Consider the following 26,733-nt stretch of genomic DNA (forward strand, 5'->3'; position numbering starts at 1 on the left):
AGGATTCAGGGGTCTCTAGAATGTTCTGGGTACCTTAGGCTCTGTGGGAAGGTGTGGTGGTGGGGAGGTGGTCTTTTCAGACTCCTTCATCCTGGGTGGGCAGGTTGTGGAGGTCCCTCTCAGAGCTCGCTCTGGGGCCACTGGGCACAGTGTGGCCATGTGCATCTGAGGTTTTGTCACAGTGCTTAGGAAGGGTGTTGCCTCCACTGGATCCTTGGAAGCAGACCCTGATGTGAGGATTTGGGTGCCAAAGGTTTATTAAAGAGGGGGTCCCAGGCTATGTGGGAGAGAACGTGGACCTGGGGAGAAGCTGTGGAGGATGCTGATGCATGGGTGGCTGCTCCAGAGAGCAGGGGTTGGGTCACTGGGACCCTCTGGCATAGAGAATGTATCTCCGCGTTGTCCTCCCCTGAGGCTGGCTGCTTGTCCAGCATCTTCCCCAGCATGAGCCAAGGGTTGGTCCAGGGGCTTGGTTTCCTTATGACCTGAGCAGGTGCTCAGGGGGTATGACTCATGCCTAAAGGTTGGAAGCCAAGGCCTGCACAGGAACTGTGAACTCTGGGTAGGACCCTTGACATCCTGGGTGAGAACAGTGACCCCTGGATACAAACCATGACCCTGGGTGAGAACAGTTACCCCAGGTTGGAACTGTGACCCCTAGTGAGAACCATGACCTCTGATGAGAGATATGACTACTGGTGGGAACTGCGACTCCTTATGGGAACTGCGACCTCTGGTGGGAACTGTGACCCCTGGTTGGAGCTGTGACCTCTGGTGGGATTTGTGATCTCTTGTGGAAACTGTGACCCCCTGGTGAAAACTATGACCTCTGATGGGATTTGTGATCTCTGGTGGGAACTGTGACCCCTGGTGGGAATGGGAATCATGACCTCTGATGGGAACTGTGACCCCTGTTGAGAACCATGACCTCTGGTGGGAACTGTGACCCCTGGTGGAAACTGTGACTTCTGATGAGAAGTAACCACAGGCTGGGAACCATGACCTTTGCTGGGAGCTATGACCCTGGGTGGGCAGAGGACATGTGCCCAAGGAGCCGACAGGGTCTGCCATATCACTGTCAGATGATCCCAGACATCAAGAATGACGGTGGGGACCCCTGTTCCCTCCTGGACCAGGTCCTGGCAGCACCACCCTCACCTCAGACAGTAGCTGGGAGTCTGGGCAGGAGCGGCTCACAGGTGACCACACCCTCTGGGAGCTGGCAGGATATAGAACAACACATCAGAGTCAGACCCGTCTCCCATGGAGCTTGGGAGTGGTCTCAGATAGGGTGGGACAGGTGCCAGGGAAGCAGACAGCTGGAGGAGATGATGAGCTGTGGGGTGGAAAGCTCTGACTGGCCTCTGGCCTGAAAGACAGAGACGCAGAGACACAGACAGACAGAGATGAAAGAAGTGTCAGAAGAATGGATAATTGAGACAGTCACTCGGGAAGCTGTATTCATCTGGGAGAAAACAGAGCAGTGATGGTACTGGTAGAAAGTGCTAGAAGCCATGTCAGAAGTGTGGGTGAAGGCTAGGGGAGCCCAGAGGAGAGGGACACCCTCCAGCCCTCGGTGCAGGAGAGCTTATCTGTGGAATGAGGTCAGCGGCCAGGATGGGTTTTCTTCCTGGCGACGCTGGGGCAGAGTTGTGGGGGGTCCCCCAGCCAGGCTGAGGTGGGCCTGCATGGAGCTGTTTGGGCGGCAGCTCACAGCCACGTTGTCAGTGTAGGTGGGGCCCGTGAGAAGGGGCGGGGATGCTGCTCTTTGTGGAGGCTATGCAAGGCCTTAGGGCCAGCTCGTGTTTTCAGCAGGGAGCACTTGCCCAGCAATACGGAGACTCTGGGGAGCGGACCGCGTGGCCATTCTGGCCACGCACTGGCTCATCAGGGTCCCGTGCCAGGCCGTGGGTGTCAGGGTGGGAGGCCATCCTGCCTTCCCTGATCCACCCCCTGGGATGTTGACACAGTTCTTGGATCTCAGATCCAGGTGCTCACAGGAGATGCCGGGTCCCTGAATGGGCCTCTCGAAGCCATGCTGACACATACACATTAGAAACATTCACTGCTAAACATCCTTTGTCCTCCTGTGTTTATCACCTGAATGAACAATGCCCTTCCCTTGAATGGGCCAGATCCGCTGGTTTTGTGAGCCAGGCAAACTGCATGGCAAACGCTTCTGTCCGCCCCTTGGCAGGCCAGTGGAGGTTACCGAGGGGTGCAGACTCCTGTGTGTCTCCCCACGTTCCCACTGTGCAAGACAGCAGACGTGGGGACATCTGGCAGGGTTTCCCGTCTTCTGAGCCCTTCTGGTCCCACAGAGGAAGGCTCTGGATGGGGGTCTTTCCGCCGCTGCACCGCTGAGGCCCTGTAGGCAAGGCTGGGCCTGCGTCTCCAGCCTCCTGTGTCCCCCATGGGCCAGCCAGCACCCCGAGACCCTCTGCACTGGGGGGAAGTCCGTTTCCGGGGACAGATGAACGGAGACAGAAGTGATTTTGCCAAGGTGTCCATAGGTTTGGTTACCTCTGAGACTCTGACCTGTCTTCTGCTTGTGGCGGCTGCAACAGGCCTGGGCTGGCCTCTGTCCTCACGTGGGCTTTTCCCTGTGCATGTCTGTCTGTCTATCTCTGGTGGACCCTACTTTTTATATACAGACCGCCCTAATCAGCACGATCTCATCATTACTAATCTCATCTGCCAGGACTGTATGTCCAAAGAAGGTCACGTGCTGGGGTTCCCAGTGGATGTGAATTTGGGGAGGACACTCCTCACCCAGGACAGTGCCTCTGGAGCAGAGGGGACAGACCAAGGCCACAGGGCCAATACATCCAGGGCCTGCCCCCAGCCCAACCAGGCTCCACAGGCCCATGCTCAGCCTGGCCTTCCTGCCTCCAGCCCTCCTCTTGGATCCTGGCAAGCTGGTCCCAGTGTGATTTCAGGCAGTGACCACCATTCTGGAACATTCCAGACCCTTCTCCTCTGCTCTAGGGGTCTTTCTCCCAAAGGCCCTTGTCAATCAGCAGCCCTCGCACAGATCCAGGTGTTGGAAACACCTAACTCATCTAAGCCTCTATTTGCTGTCACTGTTCTAGAATGTTCTAGGCTTCAGATAGAGTGAGCCTGGGAATGGAAGGCCACAGAAGGGAGCTCGGCAGTGGCACCACTGCAGGCCTGTTCACGGTGTTCACAGAGGAGCCCTGGAGGCCGGGAGCTGGGGCACCAGCCTCAGCTCAGGGGGCAGTTGCCTGTCTTTCCTGCCAGCCCCATCCAGGGAGGGCTACACAGCCCGGAGCCATCTTCTCCACTGGAATTGCTCCCTTAGAATTCTTCTCCCTTAGAACTATAGTGGGTGTCCTGCTCACAGAGTCGCAGTGGTGGCTGTGTGTGTTGTCCCCGTCGTCCGGCATGGATGAGGACAGTTCCCGAGGCATGGATGGGGAGACCAAGGCTCTGTGATGTGTGTCATCATGTGTGGCTGCATGGGAAGAGCAGGGTGGACATGAGGCCCCTTCACGTCATCAGTAAACATTTGCTGGCACGGGCCTTAGGAGGCTGCCCTCTGGAACCCCAGGGCAGCAGGACTGAGGCTCTTAGTGCCCTTGGGTGACACACCAGTGGGGAGGCAGGCAACACACACATCAGTGCCCAATGGAGCCGGACCAGCAGGGACAAAGGCAGTGTCTTGCAGCATTAAGAAGGGGTGCAGTGATGGGGGGGCACTGGGAGCCACATCTGGTGGAGGGAGCTTGTCCCAGTGGGTCGGGAGAGGGGAGGAGGTGAGTGCTCCTGTGCACGAGGAATGCTGGCTCCCAGGGTTTGGACTCTCTGTTACCTGAGAGCCTAGTAGTGTTCTGTTTGGTCTGTTGCAGTGAGCCGTCTCCCCAGTCCAGCGAGTGTGCCATGGTGGGCATCTGGTAAACCAGCTCGCCCGTGTGTGGGCTTACATGAACACACATGCACACACACACTCTTGTGTGTGCACACACATGCGCAACATGCTCTCACATGCACACATGTGCATACATGTACACATGTGCATACATGTACACATGTGCACCACTCACATGCACACACGCATGTGTGTACACATGCACACATGCTCTCTCACACACACATGCACACACACTCTCGTGCACACACTGACATTCTCGCATGTGCACATACTGGCTTCCATCAGTCCCTCCCTGCCTCCCTTCCCTGTCCAAGCTGGGGCCCCCACCAGCCACATCTCCATCCCTGGCAGGTGCCTGTCCCTTGTGCGTCCTCTATTGTGCACTCTCTGGAGGGGCCCTGCCCAGCCCCCCACCCCCCCATCACCCTGGCCTGGCAGGAGCACGCCCCAGGAGGACCCTTCCTTCCTCCTTAGTGCCACACAAGGAGAAACTCAAGCCCCTGAAGGGAGGGCCTTGCTCTAGCAGAGCAGCCCTGTCTCAGCGTGCCTGGCGAGGGTTTGGAGGTGAGGAGCCGGGCCCAGGTGGATCCTGGCTTCCAGTCTCACTGCATCTGGAGCTCACATCCCATCTGTAAAGGTCCCAAGAGCCCATGAGACCCCCCAGGAGGGAATGGGGAGAGGTGACAGGCAGTCTTGAGTGCCGGAAGACCTCTGCCTGATGGTCCTCGTGGCCGACTCTCCTGTGGCCAGCTCCTGCCCTTTGTCCCTCACTGTTGGCTGTCCCCAGTCACTCGGTATTGAGCATAGCTGTGCTCTGTTCCTGGGAGCCCTCCACCACCGCCGCAGGGAGCCCGCAGTCCAGGAGAGGTACATGGCAAACTCCCCAGCACCAGGACACGGTCAGAGCGAGGTCGGCACCCAGAACCGGGCAAGGGTCACACGGGACAAAGGGAAGCAGGCTGGACAGGGTGGAGGGCCATCGGGGGCCTGGCCCGGGCTTGGGTTAGGAGGTGTTGTGATTGTTGTTTCCTTGGTGCTGGCATGATCTGTGCTTGGGGTTCCAGTGGCTGCGTCCCCAGGTCCCCTCAGGAATTGAAAGCAGGGCGGCTTTCTGTCCTCGGCCTTGCTCCTGGAGGCAGCATGGATGTGAGCTACGCTTGGCTCCAAGGACAGCACTGTGACGGTCAGTCACCTGCTCCATCTGCTTGTTTCCCAAATGTGCTGGGTGATCTCCCAGAACTCCTCAAACCTGGGGTCTGGGGCCCAAAACTGAGTCATCCCTGGGGACAGGTTACAGGCAAAGCCCGTGCCGGGAGTGGGGCACTCGGGCCGAGCAAATGGCTGCGAGGCCTGCCTATAGGGCAGTTGCAGGTTTGGATGGTGGCCCAGCAGGCAGTGGGTGGGTGGCCTGATGGGGTTAGGGGCCTCGGTGGCTCCTGCCTGACCCCCAGATGCATGTGGCCTCTGGCTCTGGCACATGGGAAACACTGGAGTGGGGTTCCATGCCGGCCTGGGGCAAAGCAGCCTGGGGTGGGGGCCTGCCAGTTTCTGTGGTCGGCACAGCTGGTGGCTGATGGCACCACCATACTTTTGTGGCTTCTTTCCTGGCTTGAAGAAATGACATTCTGGGTGTGGTACCTCTGGCCAGCGTCATGTGCCACTCACTGGGGGCGGGGACCCTGCAGAAGATGGTACCAGGGAAGCCCGTGAGAGCAGGCCCGCAAGGCACCAGCAGCATGGGGCAGGAGGGCCCAGCTGTGTGACCTGCAATGGAATCCCGTGGTGCACGGATGAGCCACGCGGTAATGAGCCACACAGGGAGAAGAGCTCGACCCTGCCCATGGTCTCCAGCCTCTGTGTGTGTCTCGGACGCGTGTGTGCAGAGCATAGGGGTGGGGTGAGGAGAAGGGCTGGACCGAGGCATGGAGGTGGGCTCTGGGGTCTCCCGCTGACCCAGCGTCTGCAGGAAGGAACCCATCTGGGTGCCATGAGGAGGCATATATGGGCAGCAGGGTCCACCTGACGGAGGAAAGAGGCACACATGGCCTGTCTGACTGGAATTGGAGCCCTGGTCCTGTCCCCCTGGTCCTGTCCCCCTGGTGGACTGGCTTGTCTGGGCCAGAGGCCTCCCTCTCTTGGGGTACCTGTCTGGGGGGTATATACCACATGCTGATGGCCTGTCCCCCCAGCAGAGGGTTAACTGCCATGCCTGTCCCCCTCTGCAGCCATCATTAACCCCAAACAGCCCAAGGAGACCCCCAAAAGCTTCAGCTTCGACTACTCCTACTGGTCACACACCTCGGTAAGCCCAGGGCTGGGGTTCACGGGACGTGGGGGGTGGGCTGCAGCTGTGTGGATGTTTGACCTGTCCCCTGACCTCTCTGAGATGTCTGTGTCTTTAAACAGGGCTGCCGCTGGGGCAGGGGAAGGAGGGACAGGTTTGAGACCCAGGGCGGGGCGGGGAGGGGGCTACTTTCCCAAGTTGTATGTGGAAGGTCACCCTCAGTGGTGACATGCGTTGTTAGGGTAACCCCCTGGGACCTGCGTAAAGCAGTCCTGTTAGGAGAGCATTCCACATGGTAGCCCGGTCCCTGGGCTCCCTGGGCCTTCCGTCCTGCCCTCCCAGTCCCAAGGCTGCTGGCCATGCCTTCATTTTGAGCATTCTGTCTCCTGTTCCTGCCTCTGACCCTGGTACAGCCCATTCACTCTGCAGAAATGCCCTCTGGCCAGCGCCTTCCAGCCCCTCCCCCGGGGAGTGCACCCTGCTGGGCAGGGTTAGGACCCCTGTGCAGGGAGTGTGCAGGGGTGGGGGTACAGGGGTGCATCCGGCCTCCTACAGCTGTGTGGCCTCCTGTCTTCCAGCCCGAGGACATCAACTATGCCTCCCAGAAGCAGGTATATCGGGACATCGGAGAGGAGATGCTGCAGCACGCCTTCGAGGGCTACAATGTGTGCATATTCGCCTACGGGCAGACCGGGGCCGGCAAATCCTACACCATGATGGGCAAGCAGGAGAAGGACCAGCAGGGCATCATCCCACAGGCACGCAGGGGTCAGGGAAGGTGGCACAGGGTCTCATAAGGGCAAACCAGATGGGTCTGCACCCACTGAGGCGGAAGGACCCAGCAGGGTGCCCTGGGAGAGTAGCCACAGGAGGACAGGATCCAGGAGGGAAGGTAAACCGGGAGGGCAGAGGGCATGGTGAAGCAGCAAGGGGCAGAGCTTCCCTGAAGAGGCTGGAGCCCTAGACCCTAGCGCAGGGCTCTGTGAGGCCTGGTTGTCTGGGCAGAGAGAGATGCTTGGATGAGGCGGGGCCTTTGGGTAACTTAAGGCTGAGACAGATGCCTTAGTACTGCTGGGACCCTGGCCTCCACCCCACCAGCTCCCCTGGGCAGGCTTCTGGATCTGTGCTGGTTAGCGCTTGACCTGGCCTGGGCAGGGGAGAATGCCAGGTAGCCTATAGCATAAGACACCCTTGCCCACCCAGTGTAGACAAGGACGGTACGCAGAAAGTGGGAAAGGATCGGATATCATCCAAAAGGACTCCAGGACTTAAGCAGAAGACAGCTGCTCTTAGGGTGCAGGCCTTCTCAGTGCATTTGAGATGGACTACTGGGGAGCAGGAGAGGCCTGGAGAGCTCGGGCTGCCCCCAGCACCTGGGGGCAGCACCTGGGGGCAGGCCTGTAAGAACAGCCCCATTGTCCCCATGGTCTGACGCTGTGTCTTCTGCCCCGCAGCTCTGTGAGGACCTGTTCTCCCGAATCAACGACACGACCAATGACAACATGTCCTACTCCGTGGAGGTAGGGCTCCCTGAGTGTCTGTGACTCCAGCACGGAGGGGGAGGTGGTCCAGGTGGTCCCCTGCTCAGTGAGTGTTGATTAAGTAGCGCTCTGTGCCAGGTGTGAGGACAGGTGTCTCCGCGCTGCATAGCCTGGTTCTGCTGTGGCCGCAGTGCCCTTGGAGTGTTCCCACTGGACGGGCCCCCAGGATGGGGGGTGAGCAGGAGGGGGAGGCCAGCTGGAGCGGATGGGCTGACAGCCCAGCTCCTGCACTCACATGGGCTGGGGGTCCTTTGCATGCCTCCCCCTACCTAGCAGGTGGCCCCGTACCCCTATCTAAGAGTCCCTGATGACAGCCCTGTATCCCCACCTTGGGGGGTGGTTCCCTGCTGGTGGCCCCCACGCCCCCAGCTCCCTGCCTGGGGGTCCCTGAGGGAATGTCTCTGCCCTGCAGGTCAGCTACATGGAGATTTACTGTGAGCGCGTCCGCGACCTCCTGAATCCCAAGAACAAGGGCAACCTGCGCGTGAGGGAGCACCCACTGCTGGGGCCGTATGTGGAGGACCTCTCCAAGCTGGCCGTCACCTCTTACAATGACATCCAGGACCTCATGGACTCAGGGAACAAGGCCAGGTGCGTGCCGGGTGGCTGGTCTGTCCTCCCGGTGCCTGCTGCTGCATGCCCCTGTGGAAGGCCTGGTCCCTGGGGCACCTCTTGGTCTGTCCAAGACCTCCCCCCTCTCTGCCATGGCGGGGTGGGCCCCGGGGGCCTGAGGCCACGGAGGGCACATGCCAGCCTGGGAGGGGTCTCCAGATCCCCACCCCGTCCCCTATGCAAGGACTGTTCCTCTGGGGGTGGGGTGTTGGTTTGCTCCCTGGGGGGCACTGGTGTCATCTGTGGTGGCTCCCCAGGGGCCCTCCCTGTGGGCAGCTGCCCTGTCAGGCTCCATGGTCAGGAGGGCCAATCTTGCCTTCTCTGAGGGCGAATGGCTCTCCAGATAGGGCACAGGGTAGAGGCTCTCAGCGAAGGGCCGAAGGGAAGGCATCGCAGGGCACAGGCCGTCTGTCTCCCTGGCTTCACTGTGCTTGGGGGTCTGCCCCGCAGTCATGGCCCAGTTCCCCTCTCTGCTGCCCGGGGCCTCCAGGAGGGTGAGGGGCCTCTAGCCATCGCGGCCCTGTGAGTGCGCTGTTCTGAAGAGGCCTCTCCCTGCTGGGGGCTTTCAGATGGTGAGCTTGGTCCAGTGGACGCCCTATGGTCTCCACACCTCAGCAGCATGGGGCGCAGCTCCTCGACTCCCCACAGGCTGCCTTGGGCTCTGCCCCCGGGGCCTGCTTCTGGCCCTCTCCAGACTGGGACAGAGATGGGCGCCCTCTTTCCCTCCTGGGTGGGGCTTTTCTGTGTTGTGTGAGGGTTGTCTGGGCTCTGTGGAGCCCCTGTCAACAGCATCTGGCTGCTACTGGTGGCCAGGTGGGTGGGGCCCTGCTCGTGCAGTGATAGGAGGCAGCGCCAGCATGTGGCTGGGCAGGGCAACCCGGGGAGCCAAGGGGAACAGGCCCAGCTGGGTCATCAGCCACTCTCACTCCCTACCACGGGATGACAGGTAACCCTGTGTGGCTTCTGTTCCCCCCAGGACCGTGGCAGCCACAAACATGAACGAAACCAGCAGCCGCTCCCACGCGGTCTTCAACATCATTTTCACCCAGAAGCGCCACGACGCAGAGACCGACATCACCACGGAGAAAGTGAGTGTGGCCTTGGCAGACGGCAGCCGTCTGGGCAGGGGGCGGGGGTCAGTCCCATCAGGCAGAACGAGGAGGCCAGGGCAACCGCCGACCCACAGGGCATGCACCGCGTCCCCCATGCTGGGTGCCAGGCCCTCACAACTGCCAGCCAGGTGGCTGGGCCTGCAAGGCCACCTTATCTCGACATTGGGCCCCACCCAGTATCTACCCCAGTCCGCCTCCTGCCTGGTAGTTGTGGTGGGGACGGGGGCCCAGGAGGGCCGGCCCCAGAGCTGCACCGCAGTGGGTGCTGGCGGCCCTTGAGGGCCAGAGGCCATGGGTGGGATGAGTGCCTGTCACAGGGGTGACCGTGGGGCCTGACCAACGGGCGGGAGCGGGGGCCCTGGCATCCATAGGCACAAAGCTGAGGCTGTGCTGGCCCGCGCCACCCCGCTTGCAGCTACAGATGCCTTTCCCACACATCTTGGCCTGCGTGGTGGCCCCAGACAGACACCTTGTCCAGATATGTGGTCTCTGTGTTCCCCAAGGGGCAGCCTGGCTGGCTCACAGCTTCTTCCTGTCCCTTGGTGGCTCTGTTTCTGGGTGTCAGGTTTTCTCCATGTTATCTCCCTTGACCCACAGTCCAGGCCTTCTCCTGGGGGTGTCCTAGTCCCCTCCTGACTGGCAGCACCCCAGGGACTGCAGGGTGTCTGGGAGAAGTTAGCCCCACTTAGGCCCCAGTCATGCCAGGGTCACCTCAGCCTGGTGCCCTCCTTGCAGAGAGTCACGATGGCCCAGTGGGACCAGAGTGTGGAACTGGAACAGGGTGGACTGGGCTGGAGGCTACCTGCTGTGACACCCTCCCACCCCCTGCCACCCAGCATGGGCTCTGGGCACCAAGAGGGTATCTGGCTTTTAAAGTCTGGGCAAATCCTGTCTGCATCTGCAGTGGCCATAGATCGGGAGGGCCTGGGTTTTTCTGGAACCCATGTGGCAGCATAGCCCAGGCCGTGGCAGTGTCGCTTCCTCCCCAACACCGCCGGGTCACTGGGCCAGCCAACTATGCCCCTGTGAGGCAGCTGAGCCGCTGGGGCTCTGGAATTGGATTCGGATCCCACCATAGACAATGAACCCATCTGTGGAAACAGGTGACAGGACACCCTGGGGAGCTCTGTGGGGAATTCCGTGTCGACAGATGAAGAGCACCCTGTGTGCTGAGAGCAGCACAGCGGCAGCAGCAGACATTTTAGGGGCCAGGGGTGCACAGCCTCTCAGGGATGTGGGCTTTGACCTCAGGCAGAGCCTCGGACAAGCTGTGAAGGGAGGGAAAGTGCAGGGTCAGAGACCATCAGGCCCAGGGAAGGGCTTGGCCATGTCCCCACAGTGGCCTTGTGGCCTCTCCTGCAGCTGACACAGTTGCTGTTTCAGGTGAGCAAGATCAGCCTGGTGGACCTGGCCGGGAGTGAGCGGGCCGACTCCACAGGAGCCAAGGGCACGCGTCTCAAGGTAGGGGCTGGACTGGCGTGTCTGTGACCCTGCACCTCGCTCACCTGGCAGCCATGTCTTTGAGGCTGGCTTGCTCTGGGATGGGCTTGGCAGGAGGGCTCGTCTTCGGGCTGGAAGGGGTTGGGGCCACCCTGTTACAGGGCGAGCCCGGGCAGGGAAAGCAGGGGGCACAGGAGGAGGTGTGAGGAGGCCAGGAGTCAGAGGGCTGCGCCCGGCACACTGGCTAGGGGCCAACAAGGACAGAGACCCCAGCAGGAAAGCTGGGCCTTTCGCGGGCCCTCACAGTGACTTGGGTATCGGTGTGTGGCTTTTGTTCCAGAACACAGGCTGTGAGGCAGACAGTCTCTTGTCAAAGCAGTCTTCAGTGTCAGGAAGGAGAGCCTTCATGTTCCAGCCTCCCTTTGGTGCCACAATACCCAAATTGTGGGTGGGAAGAGGTTCTGGAAATTGTACCAGCTGGGTCCCAGGGCTAGTGTGAGATGTTACGAGGACCCCCAGGGAGCCTGGAAGAAGCAGGGCAAGTGTACTCCCCTGGCCAGGGTGGGCCTTTGCCTGGCTTCTTGCCAGAGCCCCCTGTGCTCCAAGGAGTCCTGGATGAACAGTCAGGGCTTGGCAGCCTTAGCCCCTTGTCTCATGGCATGAGGCCCCAGGGGATCACTCTGGAGCGAGAGGGTCCTGAGGCTTCCTGATGTCCTGACTGTCTTCTCCCCACACAGGAGGGAGCCAACATCAATAAGTCCTTGACCACGCTGGGGAAGGTGATCTCTGCTCTGGCTGAAATGGTGAGCTACCTTTGGGTTTCTAGAACTGGGTGGATGGGATGGGTTGTGGCTCCCTGTCCTTCCTTCTGGAAGGATGCTGGGAGCTTGTCATACCTGTGCCAAGTGCTATTTCTATCAGGGTGCCTGGGGTTCAAGGGAAATCTCAGAGATGTGAAGGGTGTGTGTCCCTAGGCTACAGATGGTGTCAAAATTTCCCCACCAGTACTGGCCATTCACCAAGACACCTAGGCTTTTGTCCAGAGAAGGACAATTCTTACAAGGCCCCAACCTTTTTCTTAAATAGTTTGGGGTGAGGGAAGAGCTGCTGGGTAACAGCAGACTGAGAGATCGCTCTGTTGTTTGGCCTGTCAGGACCAGGGTGGCCAGTGATGGCCAGGTGGTGAGTGATGGGCCTTTCGCAGGCTCTCATGGTGACTTGGCTCACCTAGTGGGTTCCTTTGCTCTCTGGAGCCCACTCGTCCTTCCCTCCCCACATACCCTGGGTCCCCAGCCTCACTCCAGGTCCTCAGATTCTATCTTTCTTTTCCAGGACTCTGGGCCCAATAAGGTAAGCTGCTTTCTTCAGTTTTAGGGGGAGGAGTCTTCAGCCATTGCACTGGGGTCTAGAAGCAAGGAGTGCTTTTAGTCCTAGTTCTGCAAAGGTCTTGGCAGTAAAAGTACCTTTTGTTTGTGCACCTAGCAGACAAACACAGTGAGCCCAACTCTGAGCGAAGCTGTGTATTAGAACAACACAGCCCTGCAGGGACCACAGCATGATGGGCGACATAGATGATAGACATAGAAACAGAATTATGAATTGGTATAAATCTCACAAAGAAAAAAAATGGACTGTGAGCATGACCCATACACAAGGTAGCCTTTAGTCAGTATGGCCACATAAGCTTTATAGGACAGCTAGCTTTAGGGCTAAGACCTGAGGAGTGGGGAAGAGCCACCCGGGTAGAGGGGTACTCAGCTGTGCCATGTAGTTGGAAAGCCCAATGTGAGAGTGCTGAAATGGAAAAATGTTGATTTATGTAAGGAATTGCGTGGGAAGAAATGTGAGGAACCATGTGGGGAAGCATGAGGAATTACATAAGGAAATGAGAGGAAGAGTGTGACCAACTATGTGGGGAACTGTATGAGGAAAGGTGTTAGGAACTGTGAGGAAATACGGGAGGAACTAAGCAAGGATCTGAGAGGAACTATCTGTAGGAACAGTGTGAATATTTGTGAGGAACTATGTGAATGAGTTTGTGAGAAACTATGGGAAATGTGTGTGGAATTGTGAACAGTGTGAGGAATTATGAAGTATTGTGTAAGAAACTCTGAAAACTGAGGAACTGTGAGAGGAAGTATCTGAAATGGGTTGGGACAAATGTGGGAATTGTATGAAGAATTGTGAGGAACTACGTGGGCAACTGTGAAATACTGTGCATAGGACTGTGTAAGGGATGTGAGGAAGTGTGAGAAATGGGTAAAATGCACATGGAACTGTAAAGGACTGTATTGGGGACCACAGAAAATTGGAATTGCGTATGGCACTCTGTGAAGAATTGTAACTGTGACAAAATGCATATGAAAGTGTATGAAGAACTATGAGTAATTGTGTGGACTGTTTGAGGAACTATGGAGAATGGTATGGGGAGCTAAATGGGTAACTGTGTGAGGAAACCAAGGAACTGTGTGGGAACTGTGAGGAACCTTGTGAAGACTATGTGAGGAACTCTGAGGGAATGTGAGAGGAAGTGTATGAGATTGTGTGGGAATTGTGTGTGGGAACTGTGAGTAACTGTGGAACTGTGTGGAGAACCAGGCAGGAAACATGTGAAGAATTGTGAGCACCTGTGGAGGTATAGGAAATAGTGGAATGGTGTGGGAAAATATGTGGTAATTGTGTGTGGGGAGAACCTTGAGGAACTGTGTATGAACCTGTGAGCAACAAAGAGTGACTATGTGAGGAGCTGTGTGGGGAACTGTCTAGGGCAAGTGTGAGGTACTAGTAGGGGGAACCATGCAAGAGGTCTGGCATTGTATCAAGTATTGTGAGGAACTGTGTGGAATGTGTGAGGAACCACTGAATGGAACTGAAATGGGAAAGGAAGTATGTGAAACAGTGTGGGGAACTGTATCTGTGAATTTGGAGGAGTTCTATGTGGAACTGTATGAAATACTGGTGACTTATGAAAGGAATTGTGAAGGATTATGTGAGGAAGTGTATAGAGAGAACTGTGTGGAATTTTATGAGGAACTCAGTGAGGAACCTGTGGGAACTGTGAGGAACTATGAGATAAACTGTATGGCAAACTGAGGTACTAGGAGGAACTGAGAAGAAATGTGTCAAGAACTGTGAGAAAATGAGAGGAACTCTTTGAGGACCAAAAAGAAACTGTGTGAGAACAGTATGAGGCAACTTTCTGTGGAAGTGTGTTACGAAGTGTGTAGGGAACTGTGTAAGATTGTGTGGAACTGTGAGACGAAGTGTGTGAAACCGTTTGAGTGAACTGTGGTGAATTGTATGTAGCTGTGAGGAACTGAGTGGGAAACTATGAAGAAACTATGTGGGGTAACTGTATGGGGAACAGTTTGAGGAACTATGAGGAATAGTTTGAGGAAATACATGAGGAACTGCATGATTCTGAGGATTTCCATGAAGAATTGTAAGGAACTGTGGGAGAAACTATGTGAGGAATTTGTGAGAGGAACTCTGTGTAAAGAATCGTGAGGCACTTTGCAGAACTGTAACAAGTGTGTGAAACTGTGTGGGTGGACTGTGTGGGAATTGTGTGATTGACTTTTGAGGAAATTTTTGGAGAACTGTGACGAACTCTGGACCGATAGGGGGAAATTTGTGGGGAAGTATGAGGAACTGGGTAGAACTGTGTGGGGAACTATGTGGAGAATTGTGAGGAAACATATGTGAACCCTGTGAGAAATTGTGGAACTGTGAGAGGAAGTATGTGAAATGGTGTGGGGGAAGTATGGGAGTTGTGAGGGAGCTATATGGAAAACTATGTGAGGGACAGTGCGCAGTCCCTCACACAGTTCTTCTCAGTTACTTACAGAGTTCCCCACACAGTCTCAGTGCAGTTCTTCACACTGTTCCTGGCACAGTTATACACACACACTTCCCACATAGTCAGTGGGAAAAGGAATGTGAGGAACTGTGAGAAACTTTCTGGGGAAATGCATGCAGAACTGTGTAATGGACTATGTCAGGGATTTGTGTGGAAAAGTGTAAGAAACTTTGAGGGAATCTGTGTGAAAGTGGTGAAAGTGTGTGGAAAATTGTGTAGGATTTGTGTGAAAATATGTGTGTGGAACTGTTTGTGGCACTGTGTGGACTGTTGGTAATTGTGAAGAACGGTATGAACTATGAGAAAGTGTGTGGAACTGGGTGAGAAACTGTGAAGAATAGTGAGGAATTGTATGTGGACTTTGTGAGAGGAAAAAATTGTGTGGGGGAGCTGGTGAGGAACTATGAGAGGATCTGAGATGAAAACCATGTAAAGCACCAGGTGACTCCTGTGGAGAACTGTGAGGAATTGTGAGGAACTGTAAGGAAATAGATGTAGACTGTATGAAGAATTGTGAGGAACTCTGTGTGCACTGTGTAAGGAAACATGTGGAATGTTATGGGGAAACTAAGTGAGTAGCTATGTGAGGAAACTGAGGAACTGTGAAGAATTGTGTGAAGAACCGTTTGAAGATCTGTGTGGGAAGTATGCGTGGAAATGTGTTAGGGGTGGTGTGAAGGATTATGTCAGGAACTAAGAGGAATTATGTGAGGATCTGAGAGGAACTCTATGAGGAACCATGTAAGGAACTGTGAGAAGAGCTGTTTGAGAAACCATGTGGAACTGTATATAGAGTTGTGCAGTACTGTGTGTGAAACGGGAAGAATTGTGAGGAACTGTGTGAGGAATTGTGTAAAGTCTGTGTGAGGAAATGTGGGGCAAGTGTGAGAAACTAGATGAGGAACTGAGGAACTGTTAGGAACTGTATGAATTGTGAGAAACTATGTGGAACTGTGAGAGGAAGAATGCAAAATGGTGTGGGGACAGTGTGAAAGTGCTGAGGACGTTTTCAGGAATTATGAGGGATTGTGGGATTATGGGTGGAAGTGTCAGGAGCAGCCTCAGGACTGTGTAGGGAACTCTTTAAAAAACAGAATTATGTGAGTGACTTTGAGGGGGATCTATGTTAGGAGCTGCAAGGAGTCCTTTGGGGAAATGTGTGAAGAACTGTGAAAGACTATGTCAGGAACTATAAGGAATAGAGTGGAACTATGCGAGGAACTCAGAGATCTTTGTGAGGATCTAGGTGGAACTATGCAAAGAACGATATAAGGAACCAAGAAAGAGGAACTGTGTCATGAACTGTGGGAGGCATTGTGTGACAAATGGTGCAGAATTGTATGGTGGACCTGAAACTGTGCAGGGTGCTGTGGGGAACTGTGTGAGGGAGGAAGGGACTGTGAAAGAACATGTGAGGCACTGTGGGAACTGTGTGAAGTGCTGTGGGAGGAGTTGCAGTAGAAACTTCTTCAGGATTGAATGTGAAAGGTTTTGAGGCTCAGGGCCTAGAGCAGGGAGCATGGAGGCATGTAGATGATGAGGCCAGAGAAGGACAGGGGCCTGATCCATTGTCAGGAACTAGCTGACTGTGGTTGGATGGGGAGCAGCAGAGGGGTTTCCAGCACCACTCACAGTCTGATCTAATCTGGCATGCGCTGCTCAGGCTGTTGCCTGGAGAATGGGGACCCAGGTGGCCTGGTGTGGTGGTCAGGAGAATGGAAGTCAGTGTCGCAAAAATCTGGGTATGTATGAGGTGACGGAGGCTGGGAAGGCAGAGGAGAAGGGAGAGCAGCGGCTAGTTCTGGGAGGGGCAGGAGCATGACTGAACAACGCTGATGGTGGATGGACAGAGCAGTGGAAATGAAGGTGACTCCTGGTCATCGCGGAAGGGACTGCGTGATTATGGGGCATTTACTGTGGAAACAAGGACTATGACAGATGTGGCAGAGGATTGAGCCTCGGGAATGAAGTAACCCAAAGGTCACATAGAAGTACAGTTTTCACCCACCAAGTATCAATGGAGAAAAAAAGGCCGTCCATCAGTCCTGAGGAGCTATGAGGAGAGGGACACTCAGGCCCCACCGACAGCGAAGCCAGCGCAGGATTTCGGGAAGCCATCCTGACCTTGTGTCTCAGGAGCTTTCACAAGTTATGTTCTCTGAGAGCCAAGGGAGCGCCCATTGGAAATCATCCTGAGGAACAATGACGGAAGAGCTTCTGCCCAGAGAAGTGACTCAGCCCTCATGGAAGCCCCTATGTGCGTCGCCCTGGACGGGGAATCTGGGGGGCAGGCGCCATGTCTGCTGGCCCCTGCGGGTGCTCAACAAATACTTTTAAGCAACTCCACAAGAACTAGGCACCACTGGAAGCTGAGTATCCATGATCAGTGGACCCTTCGGTCAGTCCATTAGTCATGTCTGTAAGGAGCAATGGTTCCTAGCAGCCAGCAGAGGCTGCTTCATCCTGAGGGGAGAGGTGGGGGAGCAGGTTCTAATGAAGGAGTCTGTGCCTGGACTGCAGCGGAGGGAAGGGGAGTTCCATGTGGATAGAGAGAGGTGAGGTGGGACCTTTTCTTTTTAGTCAGCAGAACCAACAGTGCTGCTTGAGGAGGGGGCGATGGGCTCAGGTCTATTATTCTGACAGAGTAGAGGGAAGGCAATGGCTCTGTCCGGCTGTGTGGCCCAGATGTGTGATGGGATGGGCTAGGGAGAACCTGAGGGGATGGGACAGCAAGTCTGGTTCTGGCCCTGAGTGTGGGCGGCTGGGGGTAGCACTGTATGGGGCAGGTGGGGAGAGGCCTTGAGGACTGGCCTAGCCCTGCCCTCCACAGCAGCCTTTGGCTTTGGGGACCTACCCCACAGACCCTTGGCTTTGCCCCCTCCATCTCCGTTCCCCTCCAGTGGGCTCAGGGTTGACCTGGAATGTTCTTTCCCCGCAGAACAAGAAAAAGAAGAAGACAGATTTTATTCCATACAGAGATTCTGTGCTGACCTGGCTCCTCCGAGAAAACCTGGGTGAGGACTCTTTGGGTTCACCTCTCCCTCGGGTTCTAACTTCTGCCCTGAGCCATTGTCCTGCCTTCCCTCCCAAGAAGGGGTGCTGACCAGCAGGAGGCCTCTCCCTCTTTCTGGGCCTAGGCTGAGGCAAACCTGGGGGATCCTTCTGGAGGGCCAGGGCTGGTGGCCAGCAAAGGGCCAACGAGAGCAAGTGCGGGGAAGCAGGATGGCCCAGAGAACACATTCACCTATGTTGGGGCTCCTGTTTCAAGCCTGTGACACCCAGACCAAGTGCTACTCCTTGCTGGGACTCAGTGATTCCGGGAGCCCTGCTTGCTTGCTGGGTTTTTGGTTGGTGGCATCTGTCACCCTGTCTCCCTGAGTTCTGAGCCCCTAAGACACAGATAGGGAGATGGAGCCTGAAGGATCCCAATACTGATCCCTTTCCTCCTAAAAATAACCTTGGGGGTCCTCCCTGGCTATGTTCACAGTTTGGGAGGCTGACGCCCAGGAAGGTAAACTGAGTCTTGGACTGACCTGGTGAGCGTAAGGCAGACCAGGTGGGCCCTATAGCCTTCCTCAGCTTCGTGGCCACGGTATAGGAGCCCTAGCTGGCTGACCCAGCACCCCAGAACCAGCTTGACTGATCTCTGCTCAGGCTAGTGATGGATGCCATGTCAGGCCTCCTGGAGGCTCCCGGGGACCCCCTAAGGGTGGATGGGAATGTCTTAGGAATGTGGTTCTTCACTGGGGACGTGGACCGGATGGACCCTTCTGCCAAGGGCCACAACCAGGCCCAGCTCCAGGGTAGGGCAGGGGGAACCCCCCCGTGCAGTCCAGTCTGACACCCCTTGTGGCATTGCACCCTAAGCCCTTCACACTGTCACCTCGCAGTTTGTGTGGGGGCCACACCCTGAGAACATGGCTCCCAGGACACACGTCCCTGAGGGGAGCCTTGGCTGCTGACCAGCCCACAGCCCCTGCCCAGGGCTCCCCACATTCTGAGCCTTCGAGTGATCCATCAGCCTTAGAGCTGAAGCTGAAATGTCCATTCCTCACGCAGTGCACTACCGGACACCAGGCTCCGTGCCACCCTGGGCCAGGACTCGGACATGAAATATTTAAAAAAATATTCTGAACGAGAAAGATAAAAATGAAAGAAATTGTTGCATCTGGAATTGAAATGAATGTTAAATTTCTAAAGAAATTGGGGAAGCTGGGTGGCTCAGTGGGTTAAGCTGCTGCCTTCTGCTCAGGTCATGATCTCAGGGTCCTAGGATCGAGTCCTGCATCGGGCTCTCTGCTCAGCAGGGAGCCTGCTTCCCTCTCTCTCTCTCTCTGCCTACCTCTCTGCCTACTTGTGATCTCTGTCTGTCAAGTAAATAAATAAAATCTTTAAAAAAATTATTTTTCTAAAGAAATTATCCCGATGTTGCAGGAAATGCTGTAAAGTCGCCCCAGTCCCCCCTTGTTATGGGGAGGGGGCCTGGCTGTTGTGAAGTAGCCACAAATGTGAGAAAAGCACACTCTAGGAGAAAAATTACTGGGCTCCCCTCTGCCGTGGTGCAGGCCAGATCCCCTGTTCACACAGTGGACCATGGCTTGGTTTACCCATCTGGGCCTTGGCTTCCCCAGCTGTAAAGGTAGGAGTGGACGGGGGAGAGAGGACCCCCCCTGACCTGGCCTTCTTTCCACAGGCGGGAACTCGAGGACGGCGATGGTTGCGGCCCTGAGCCCCGCAGACATCAACTACGACGAGACCCTGAGTACACTGAGGTGTGTTCTGGAATGAGTGGGCCCTGGACCGGCCTGGCTCCGGAGGGCATGGATCCCTCTCTCCCTGAGTCAGAGGCACCACTTCGGGGGGGGAGGGTCACCTCATCTGGGGCTTCTTGAGGCTCCAGTGACTACTGGGGGCACCTGGGTCTTCATGGGCCTGTTCCCTTCCCACCACCCGTGGGTCTGAGGGCCCAAGACCATGTACCAAACCAGGTCTTTAAGGAGCAAAGGCGCAAGGGTGTGTTCCAAGGGTCCCTCTGGCAGCAGGGCGGGCAGCTTAGGCACTGGCCCTGAAGGAGGCTGCTCAGCCGACTGAGTCACATGCCACCAACTGTAAAAGGATGAAAGGGTGTGGGTCCCTATGTAGGTACTTGCACCCGTCAGTGACACTTAGGAGTGCACGGGCAAAACACGCACACACGTGGGCGTCATCACATTCCCCCAGCTGTCAGACTTGCCCCTTCTGCCCCGGGGAGAACAGGTCCAGGTGCGAAGGCTCCGCCTCACAGAGAGGTACCCTCCATCCCTGCTCTTCCTGGTGACTCAGTCCCGCCAAATGTGGGGCAGGGCTAGGTGACCCCCCTGTAGGGCTCTGGCCAATGGCCCCACTGGCTCCAGGTGGGGTGACCTGCTCTGTGTCCAGCCCCTGGGCCCCAGCTGCTGAGGTCCTCCCCACCATGGCTCTGCTCTGGGAAGGGCTCTGGGCCCCCTTGGGCCTGCCGGCCGCGGGCACAGCCCACAGCTCCCTTGGCCGTCCAGGTATGCCGACCGGGCCAAACAGATCCGCTGTAATGCCGTCATCAATGAGGACCCGAACAACAAGCTGATCCGTGAGCTGAAGGACGAGGTGACGCGGCTGCGGGACCTGCTGTATGCCCAGGGTCTCGGGGACATCACCGACAGTGAGTGTCTGGGCCGCCTGTCCTGAGCAGGGCGGGCAGGCCGAGGTGGCCTCCTGCCTCGGGACAGCCACCCGTTGGCTGGCTGGGGCCAGTCCGGCTGCCCTCATCGTGTGGACCTGAATCCCAGCCCAGCTCTGAGTCCCTGGGCAAGCCACCTCGGGGGGAGGCTGTGGTTTTGGCCTTGGCCGGGGTGGACAGCATGGTTTGGGTCTGGTGCTGGCCCAAGCAGGCCGCAGATGGTTTCCCTGGAAGCCACATTGGTGTATTGGGGGTGCTGGGGAGGCCGCGGTCCCTGGGTGTCCGCCGAAGACCCCTGCCGCCCAGCCTGGTGCCTGGCCTGCGATGGGTGGGCCTCAGGCCCTCTGGAGACAAACCTGTTCTTCTGTTTCTCTGTCTCTCCTCCCTCCCCCATGCCTCCCCTCCCCGTAGCCAACACTGTGCCCGGAGGACCCAAATGTGTGTATCCCCCTTGCTGCTCCCTGCTTCCCTGCTTCTGTCCCTGCTCCGCGGGGTGTAGGGCAGCACGGCGGGGAGGCAGCTGCCCAGCCCTCCTCTGCCATTCCCCCTTTCAGGGGCTGGGCAATAGGTCTCTTGGTAGATGCGGGCACCCTGCCTGGTGCACCTAGGCTCCTGGCTCAGCCCATGTCTGTACAGGAAACCAAGGCCACAGGGAGGCCTCAGTGGCTGAGCCTAGCCTGTTCTCCCAGAGGCCTGGGAAGCTCAGCCTGGTAGCTAGTGCCTGAGGGCGGGGAGCCCTGGGGGGCCTCAGGAGGCCGGGTCTGCCCCCTGGCTCCCAGCTCCAGACTCCCTTGGGCCCCCCACGCCACAAAGCCCCTTCCCTCAGAAGTGCCAAATGAGAATGCTGCCAGGGCCTCCCAGCCTGTGTACCTCTGGCCTTGGGTCCGGTTCCCTGTGGCATGGGCCTGCGGTTTGGGGCCTCCCTGACCCAGGGGCACAGGACACCTTCGTTCTCCCTAGCGCCCCGTGCTGTCCTACGTTTGCCGCTGCTCTGCTGCGTGCCTGCTTCTGCCGGGGGTTGTCCTAACCCCAAGTCCCAGGTCTTGGGGGGGATGGAACCCTGGGGCAGCCAGGGCAGGCTCTCCAGGGTGGAGGAGCAGGGGCCCTTTCGGGGTCCCACAGTGCACCTCTCCTCCAAGGTGTCCTTGGGGCCAATCCCTGTGTTCAGTGGGGCCAGACAGCTAGCGCAGCATGGTCCCTGAAGCTCAGGGCCACTGGCGGGCCAGGCAGGTGATGGGTACGGGGCAGGGGCATCCATCGCAGAGAGGATGAGGCCAAGTGTCAGGGCCCTGGGTACAGGAGGGCCACAGGGCAGCGACAGCCAAGGGAAGGAGACCCAGTGGGTGTGCAGAGACTGCTAGAAGGCCACCGGTCTGGGCAGGGTGGGGAGGTAGAGAGGAGCTCGAGGGGGTTCCCTGCTGCCGCCGGGGTGCTGGGAGGGCTCTGGGGGCTGGGTCCTCCAGTGGGGAGGCGGCGGCAGCCCCGCATGTGCTTGTCCAGCGCTGGGCCCCCGGCTGCACCTGCTGCTGCTTTCTGTTTCCTGCCTCTCTTCACCCACCTCTGGCTTTTTCCCAACTTGGTCTTTCTTTTTTCTCCCTCCCGTATGTCTGCCCACCCTCCCCTCCCCTTCCTCCCGTAGACATGTCCGACCTTGAGAACAATAACCGTAACCGTGGCGGGGCGGAGTTGAGTCCAGCCCCTGACAATCTCTCCACAGTGACCAACGCCCTGGTGGGCATGAGCCCCTCGTCCTCGCTCTCGGCCCTGTCAAGCCGTGCCGCCTCCGTGTCCAGCCTGCACGAGCGCCTCTTGTTTGCCCCGGGCAGTGAGGAGGCCATTGAGAGGCTGAAGGTGAGGGCGTGGTCAGCGGGGGGTGGGAGGGGGCAGTGTCCCTTCCTGAGGGGCCTGGGATCCTTGAAGGGGTGTGCTGACAGCGCGGGGTAGGCTTGCCTGGAGGCAGGGTAGGCTTGCCTGGAGGCAGAGTGGGCTGTGCGGACGGGAGCAGAGCCCATGTGGGTCTGCCATCCAGCACCAAGAGGCTGCATGTGCTGAGAAGGGCAGATGGGTCCCAGGGGCTTCCGTGCTCCCTCCCTGTGCTCTGTGCTGACGCGTGTGGCCCTGCGGGGGTCCGGCTGGCTTTTAGTCGAGGGGCTTGTCATTCCTTTAGCAAATGACTGTGGGGTGCTGGGCTGTACGGGACTGGGGCTGACTTAGTAGGCAGATACACAGTGGCTGGACTGCAGCTTGGTGGGGGGTGCCGGGTGTGTGGGGGACCCTGGGGTGCAGGACCCCCTGGGGTGTGGGGCTGGGAAGGAAACCAGGAGCTGGGGCTGATGTTGGAAGTGCTTGTCGTCTGCGTCCCGGCAGTGGCCAAGGGACATCTGGGCCTCAGAACCAGTCTCAGTGTCCCCTGTGTCTCTCTGTGTCTCTGAGTGTCTCTCAGTGTCCCACACATCTGTCAGTGTCCTGTGTGTCTCTCTGTGGCCCCACATGTCTCTCAATGTCCTGTGTGTCTCCCTGTGGCCCCATGTGTGTCTCAGTGTCCTACATGTCTCTCAGGGTCCTTACATGTATATGTGTTTCTTTTTCTCCAGGTTTATTTTGCCTTTTTTCTTTACTGTCTGGCTGTGTCCGCAGAAGAGACTTGTGTCTGTGGATACATTAGTCCTTCGGCCCTTGGCATTTCAGGCATTGTGCTGGCTAGACAGACCTGGGAATTGGGGCCCCGGTGCCCTGCAGACCTTTGCCTGGCAGCCGGGCCTCTGTCTGCTCCCACCCCAGACCCCCAGCCTCACTCTGCTCTGTTCCACTGCCCAGGAGACGGAGAAGATTATCGCCGAGCTCAATGAGACATGGGAGGAGAAGCTGCGGCGCACGGAAGCCATCCGGATGGAGAGGTGGGCAGTGGGGAAACTGAGGACTCCAGCACCCAGCCCTGGGCTCTTGCTCCTGGGGGTGGCTGTGTCCCAGTGGGGGACAGGCTCGTGTCCTCTCATCAGAGACTCCCCCTGACGCCCCCATCGCTGATGGTCCCATTGACCTGATCCCTAGTCAGGTGACAGTTTTCTCCAGGCGATCATGGACCAATGGTGTGCCCCTGGGCCAAAGGGCCAGAGCCTCACCAGCTCCTGCTCAGCCGATGGGTCAGTTGGGAGTGAGGCTCCTGCAGCTTCGAGGCTCAGGCTGACTCAGACACTGTCCCTTCAGGGAAGCCCTGCTGGCGGAGATGGGCGTGGCCATGAGGGAGGACGGCGGCACCCTGGGGGTGTTCTCTCCCAAAAAGGTAAGTGCCCGTTCTAGTTCTGGGGTGCGGTCCTAACTCGGACAGGCCAGGGTTGGGACCCACCCCCGCTCAGCCCAGGAGGGTGCCGCTGGAAGGACGGGGGATGCAGACCTTCTGGAGCCTGTGCTAGCCAGGACGGTGGGCGGCACTGCCCTCTTGGAGCTCAGCCAGAGTGGGGTCCCAGCTGCCCCAGCTGGGACTCTTCCTCTCCCATCCCAGCTGGCTCTGCAGATCTGGCGCTGTCAGTGGGGCCTCACGTGGAGCCAAGCACCAACCCCTTTGGCAGTTCAGATGGCTGTAGCATGAGCATTTGGGGAAAAGTCTCTTTGATAATTCTAGGACCCAGGACCCCCATTCCCCCAGAGATTGCCAGACCCTTAGACCTCTTAGGAGCCAAGTTTCAAGTTGGGAAGCCTCCAAGGAGGTGGTGACAGCCTACTCTGACCGTAGCTCTGCTCTCTGGTCCTGCCTGCCCTAGAGCAGCTTTGTTGTGGCTGGCTTTCCCCCCAGGCGTTGTTTGGGACAGAGGGCTTCTGTGTTGCCAGGACCTGAAGCCAGAGGCATGTGGAGTGCCCTCCGTGCCGCTGGAGACACATGGGAGGGAAGTGCACGTGCTGGGTGATCCATTCATCAGCCTGGTGGCCACTCCCTGGGTGCGGGGCTGGGCTCCTCAGGCTGCTTCTGCCCTGTGAGCTCCAGGCCATGGAACTAAGGCCCGGAGACAGGAGGGGGCTGTGTGGGCAGGTTCTGCACTTGGGGCAGGCTGGGGGGTAGGAAATAGGCTGCTTCATAGCCCTTTGGAATCGGCCTGTAGTTTTCACTTGGGATGGACTGTTCCTGGGCTCTCAGCCCCTGCCCCCTCCTGGAGGGCGTACCCCAGGGCTGGTGTACAGAGCTGTTGGGGCAGGTGGTCTCGGGACATCTGCACCCTGGAGGCTTGCCGTTGGTGGCAGAGGCAATAGTATTCCCTCTTGGGTTGGTTGACCTTGGTCTGGGCACTGCCCTGGGGGCATCTGAGGATACCTCTTCCTTAGAGGGCATCTTGGGACTCTGGCGAGCACAGCTCTCGTTGCTTAGGAGAAGGGGTGGCTGGGATGGTTGTCCCCAGTGTCCGATAACATGGGGATGGTCACAGTCCTGCAGACTGGTGGTGGGGCACTGGGGGGCTTGGAGCTTGGTGTGGAGGCTGCTTATTCTAAGGTGCCCAGTGGGAAGCCAAGAAAGCTGTCCCAGCTTCCACGGGTTGCAGGACCCCGGCCTGGGACATGGTGTGGGGTGGCATTCCTGAGTTCAGGAAGTATGTCTAGAGCCCCAGTGGGTGACGCATGTGGGGTTGCCCAGGAAGGGGCAAGTAACTGAGGCAGTGCTCAGACAGGTTGCTCTACTTGGGTACACCCGTAGATGGGAGGGGGCCTGACCTGGGGGGCAGGCGGATGGGGGTACCAAGCTGGGGGGGGCTTGAAGGGACTTTTTTCATAGCCTCTGCTCCTCGGCCTGTAGGTCAGATCCCTCCCCAGCAGCACCCTAATCCTTCTGGACTCACAGATCACTGGGGCTCTCAGCTCCTGGGTGCTTCAGTTTGAATGGAGTCCCATAGCTCCCTTTTAGGGTGGAGGAACGGACCCAGAGCCTGATGCCTTGGTCCCTGTGGGACCCAGCATGCACCTTATAGACCCAAGGCCACCCCCAGCCCCCAGCACCTCCCTGGGCTCCCCCTGAGTGCCTCCCACGTAGGTTCTGAGCTCCCTGGGCCCCTCCTCAGGGAAGCCAGGCTGGGAGGACACTGTGTCCCCATGAGGCAACTTTGGGCTGGTGGTGGTCTGGCCCCCGAGGAGAGAAAGGTCAGGTGGGTGTTCAGTGCTGGGCCCCCATGCCTCCCCAGGAGAGGTGATCGGGCTCCTCTCTCCCCAGACACCACATCTGGTCAACCTGAACGAGGACCCACTGATGTCTGAGTGCCTCTTGTACTACATCAAGGACGGGATAACCAGGTGGGGCTCGCGGGAGTCAGGCTTCTCCCACAGAGGGGCTGCTGAGCCTGGTGTCTTCTGGAATGCTACTGTCTGCCCACGCTAACAAGCATGGACACAAGGCTGGGGCCACTCTGTGCCACGGGGCTCTCCATGCCAGGCTATGTCTGGGGCATCCCCTGCGGCCCTGCTCACATGCACCCTGGGCATTTCCCGACGGAGTCCTGTTGGGGGGCAGGAGTGGGCCTGGGGATGGTGGCCTGGATGCACTGGGTCTGGCCAGTGCTCACTGTGCCCCCCTCCTCTGCAGAGTGGGCCGTGAGGATGCAGAGAGACGGCAGGACATTGTCCTGAGTGGGCATTTCATCAAGGAGGAGCACTGCATCTTCCGGAGCGACTCCCGAGGGGGCAGTGAAGGTATCTCGGCCCTGGGGAAGTGGTTCCAGGGAACTGGGGCTCTGAGTGCTGGGCTGTGGACCCAGGAGCCCCCTCCCCGCCCCCAGAGTAGGCTGAGGGTCTCCCTGGGCAGGAGGATAGTAAGCTGTGGGAATGAGCCTAGATCTAGTGTGGAGAGCTACTTCTAGACCCCGCTTTTCTGTTGGGCTTGGACTGCCATCTGTCCACTACCCAGCTGGCCTGCCCACCTCTGTCCCCACTGCCTGTCTTGGACGTGGTCCTCTTGGGGAGGCTTTTGCTGTGTCCCTGTGCCATCACAGGCCCCACGCTCCCCCAGCACCAGGTGTGCTCCCTGACAAGTGTCTGGCCCGCAGCCCACTGTGACCAGGACACTTCAGGGTCATTGCCTTAAGTGTTGGGACATTGGCTCTCCCAGAATGCTGTCCCCAAAGCCTGCCCTCCTCTGGATGGGTGGACTCTAAGCTCCAGGGGGCTTCTGGGACTCCTGGGGACAGGCCAGCCACTGTTTCCTATCCGTGCCCACCTGGAGACCCTGATGGCCCCCCGGTTCTCTGACTTGGGCACACGCGCCCCCTCCATCGGGCGTCTCCTTCCTCATCTGTGTGGGAGGTACGGCCCTCCTGTGTGG

The 26,733-nt window shown here is 57.9% G+C and overlaps 1 protein-coding gene across 26 annotated transcripts in view; it reads left to right on the plus strand.

Moving 5' to 3' along the window:
- Positions 1-26,733, plus strand: part of KIF1A (kinesin family member 1A) — an 89,998-nt gene that overhangs the window by 23,373 nt on the left and 39,892 nt on the right. For 11 of the 26 annotated variants that reach the window (XM_082691107.1, XM_082691127.1, XM_082691129.1 and 8 more), the window contains exons 3-19: positions 6,118-6,194; positions 6,755-6,934; positions 7,631-7,696; positions 8,130-8,308; positions 9,306-9,417; positions 10,825-10,902; positions 11,619-11,684; positions 12,214-12,231; positions 17,679-17,754; positions 19,434-19,512; positions 20,275-20,417; positions 20,847-20,873; positions 22,075-22,286; positions 23,253-23,332; positions 23,643-23,718; positions 25,630-25,709; positions 25,999-26,105. In XM_082691107.1, the coding sequence (XP_082547233.1) occupies positions 6,118-6,194; positions 6,755-6,934; positions 7,631-7,696; positions 8,130-8,308; positions 9,306-9,417; positions 10,825-10,902; positions 11,619-11,684; positions 12,214-12,231; positions 17,679-17,754; positions 19,434-19,512; positions 20,275-20,417; positions 20,847-20,873; positions 22,075-22,286; positions 23,253-23,332; positions 23,643-23,718; positions 25,630-25,709; positions 25,999-26,105 (1,656 nt within the window). The remainder of the gene's footprint in view (positions 1-6,117; positions 6,195-6,754; positions 6,935-7,630; positions 7,697-8,129; positions 8,309-9,305; positions 9,418-10,824; positions 10,903-11,618; positions 11,685-12,213; positions 12,232-17,678; positions 17,755-19,433; positions 19,513-20,274; positions 20,418-20,846; positions 20,874-22,074; positions 22,287-23,252; positions 23,333-23,642; positions 23,719-25,629; positions 25,710-25,998; positions 26,106-26,733) is intronic. The other 15 variants (XM_082691108.1, XM_082691110.1, XM_082691112.1 and 12 more) reach the window with 2 other exon arrangements.

This window comes from Mustela nivalis (assembly GCF_964662115.1).
Source record: "Mustela nivalis genome assembly, chromosome: 11".
NCBI classification, from domain to species: Eukaryota; Metazoa; Chordata; class Mammalia; order Carnivora; family Mustelidae; genus Mustela; species Mustela nivalis.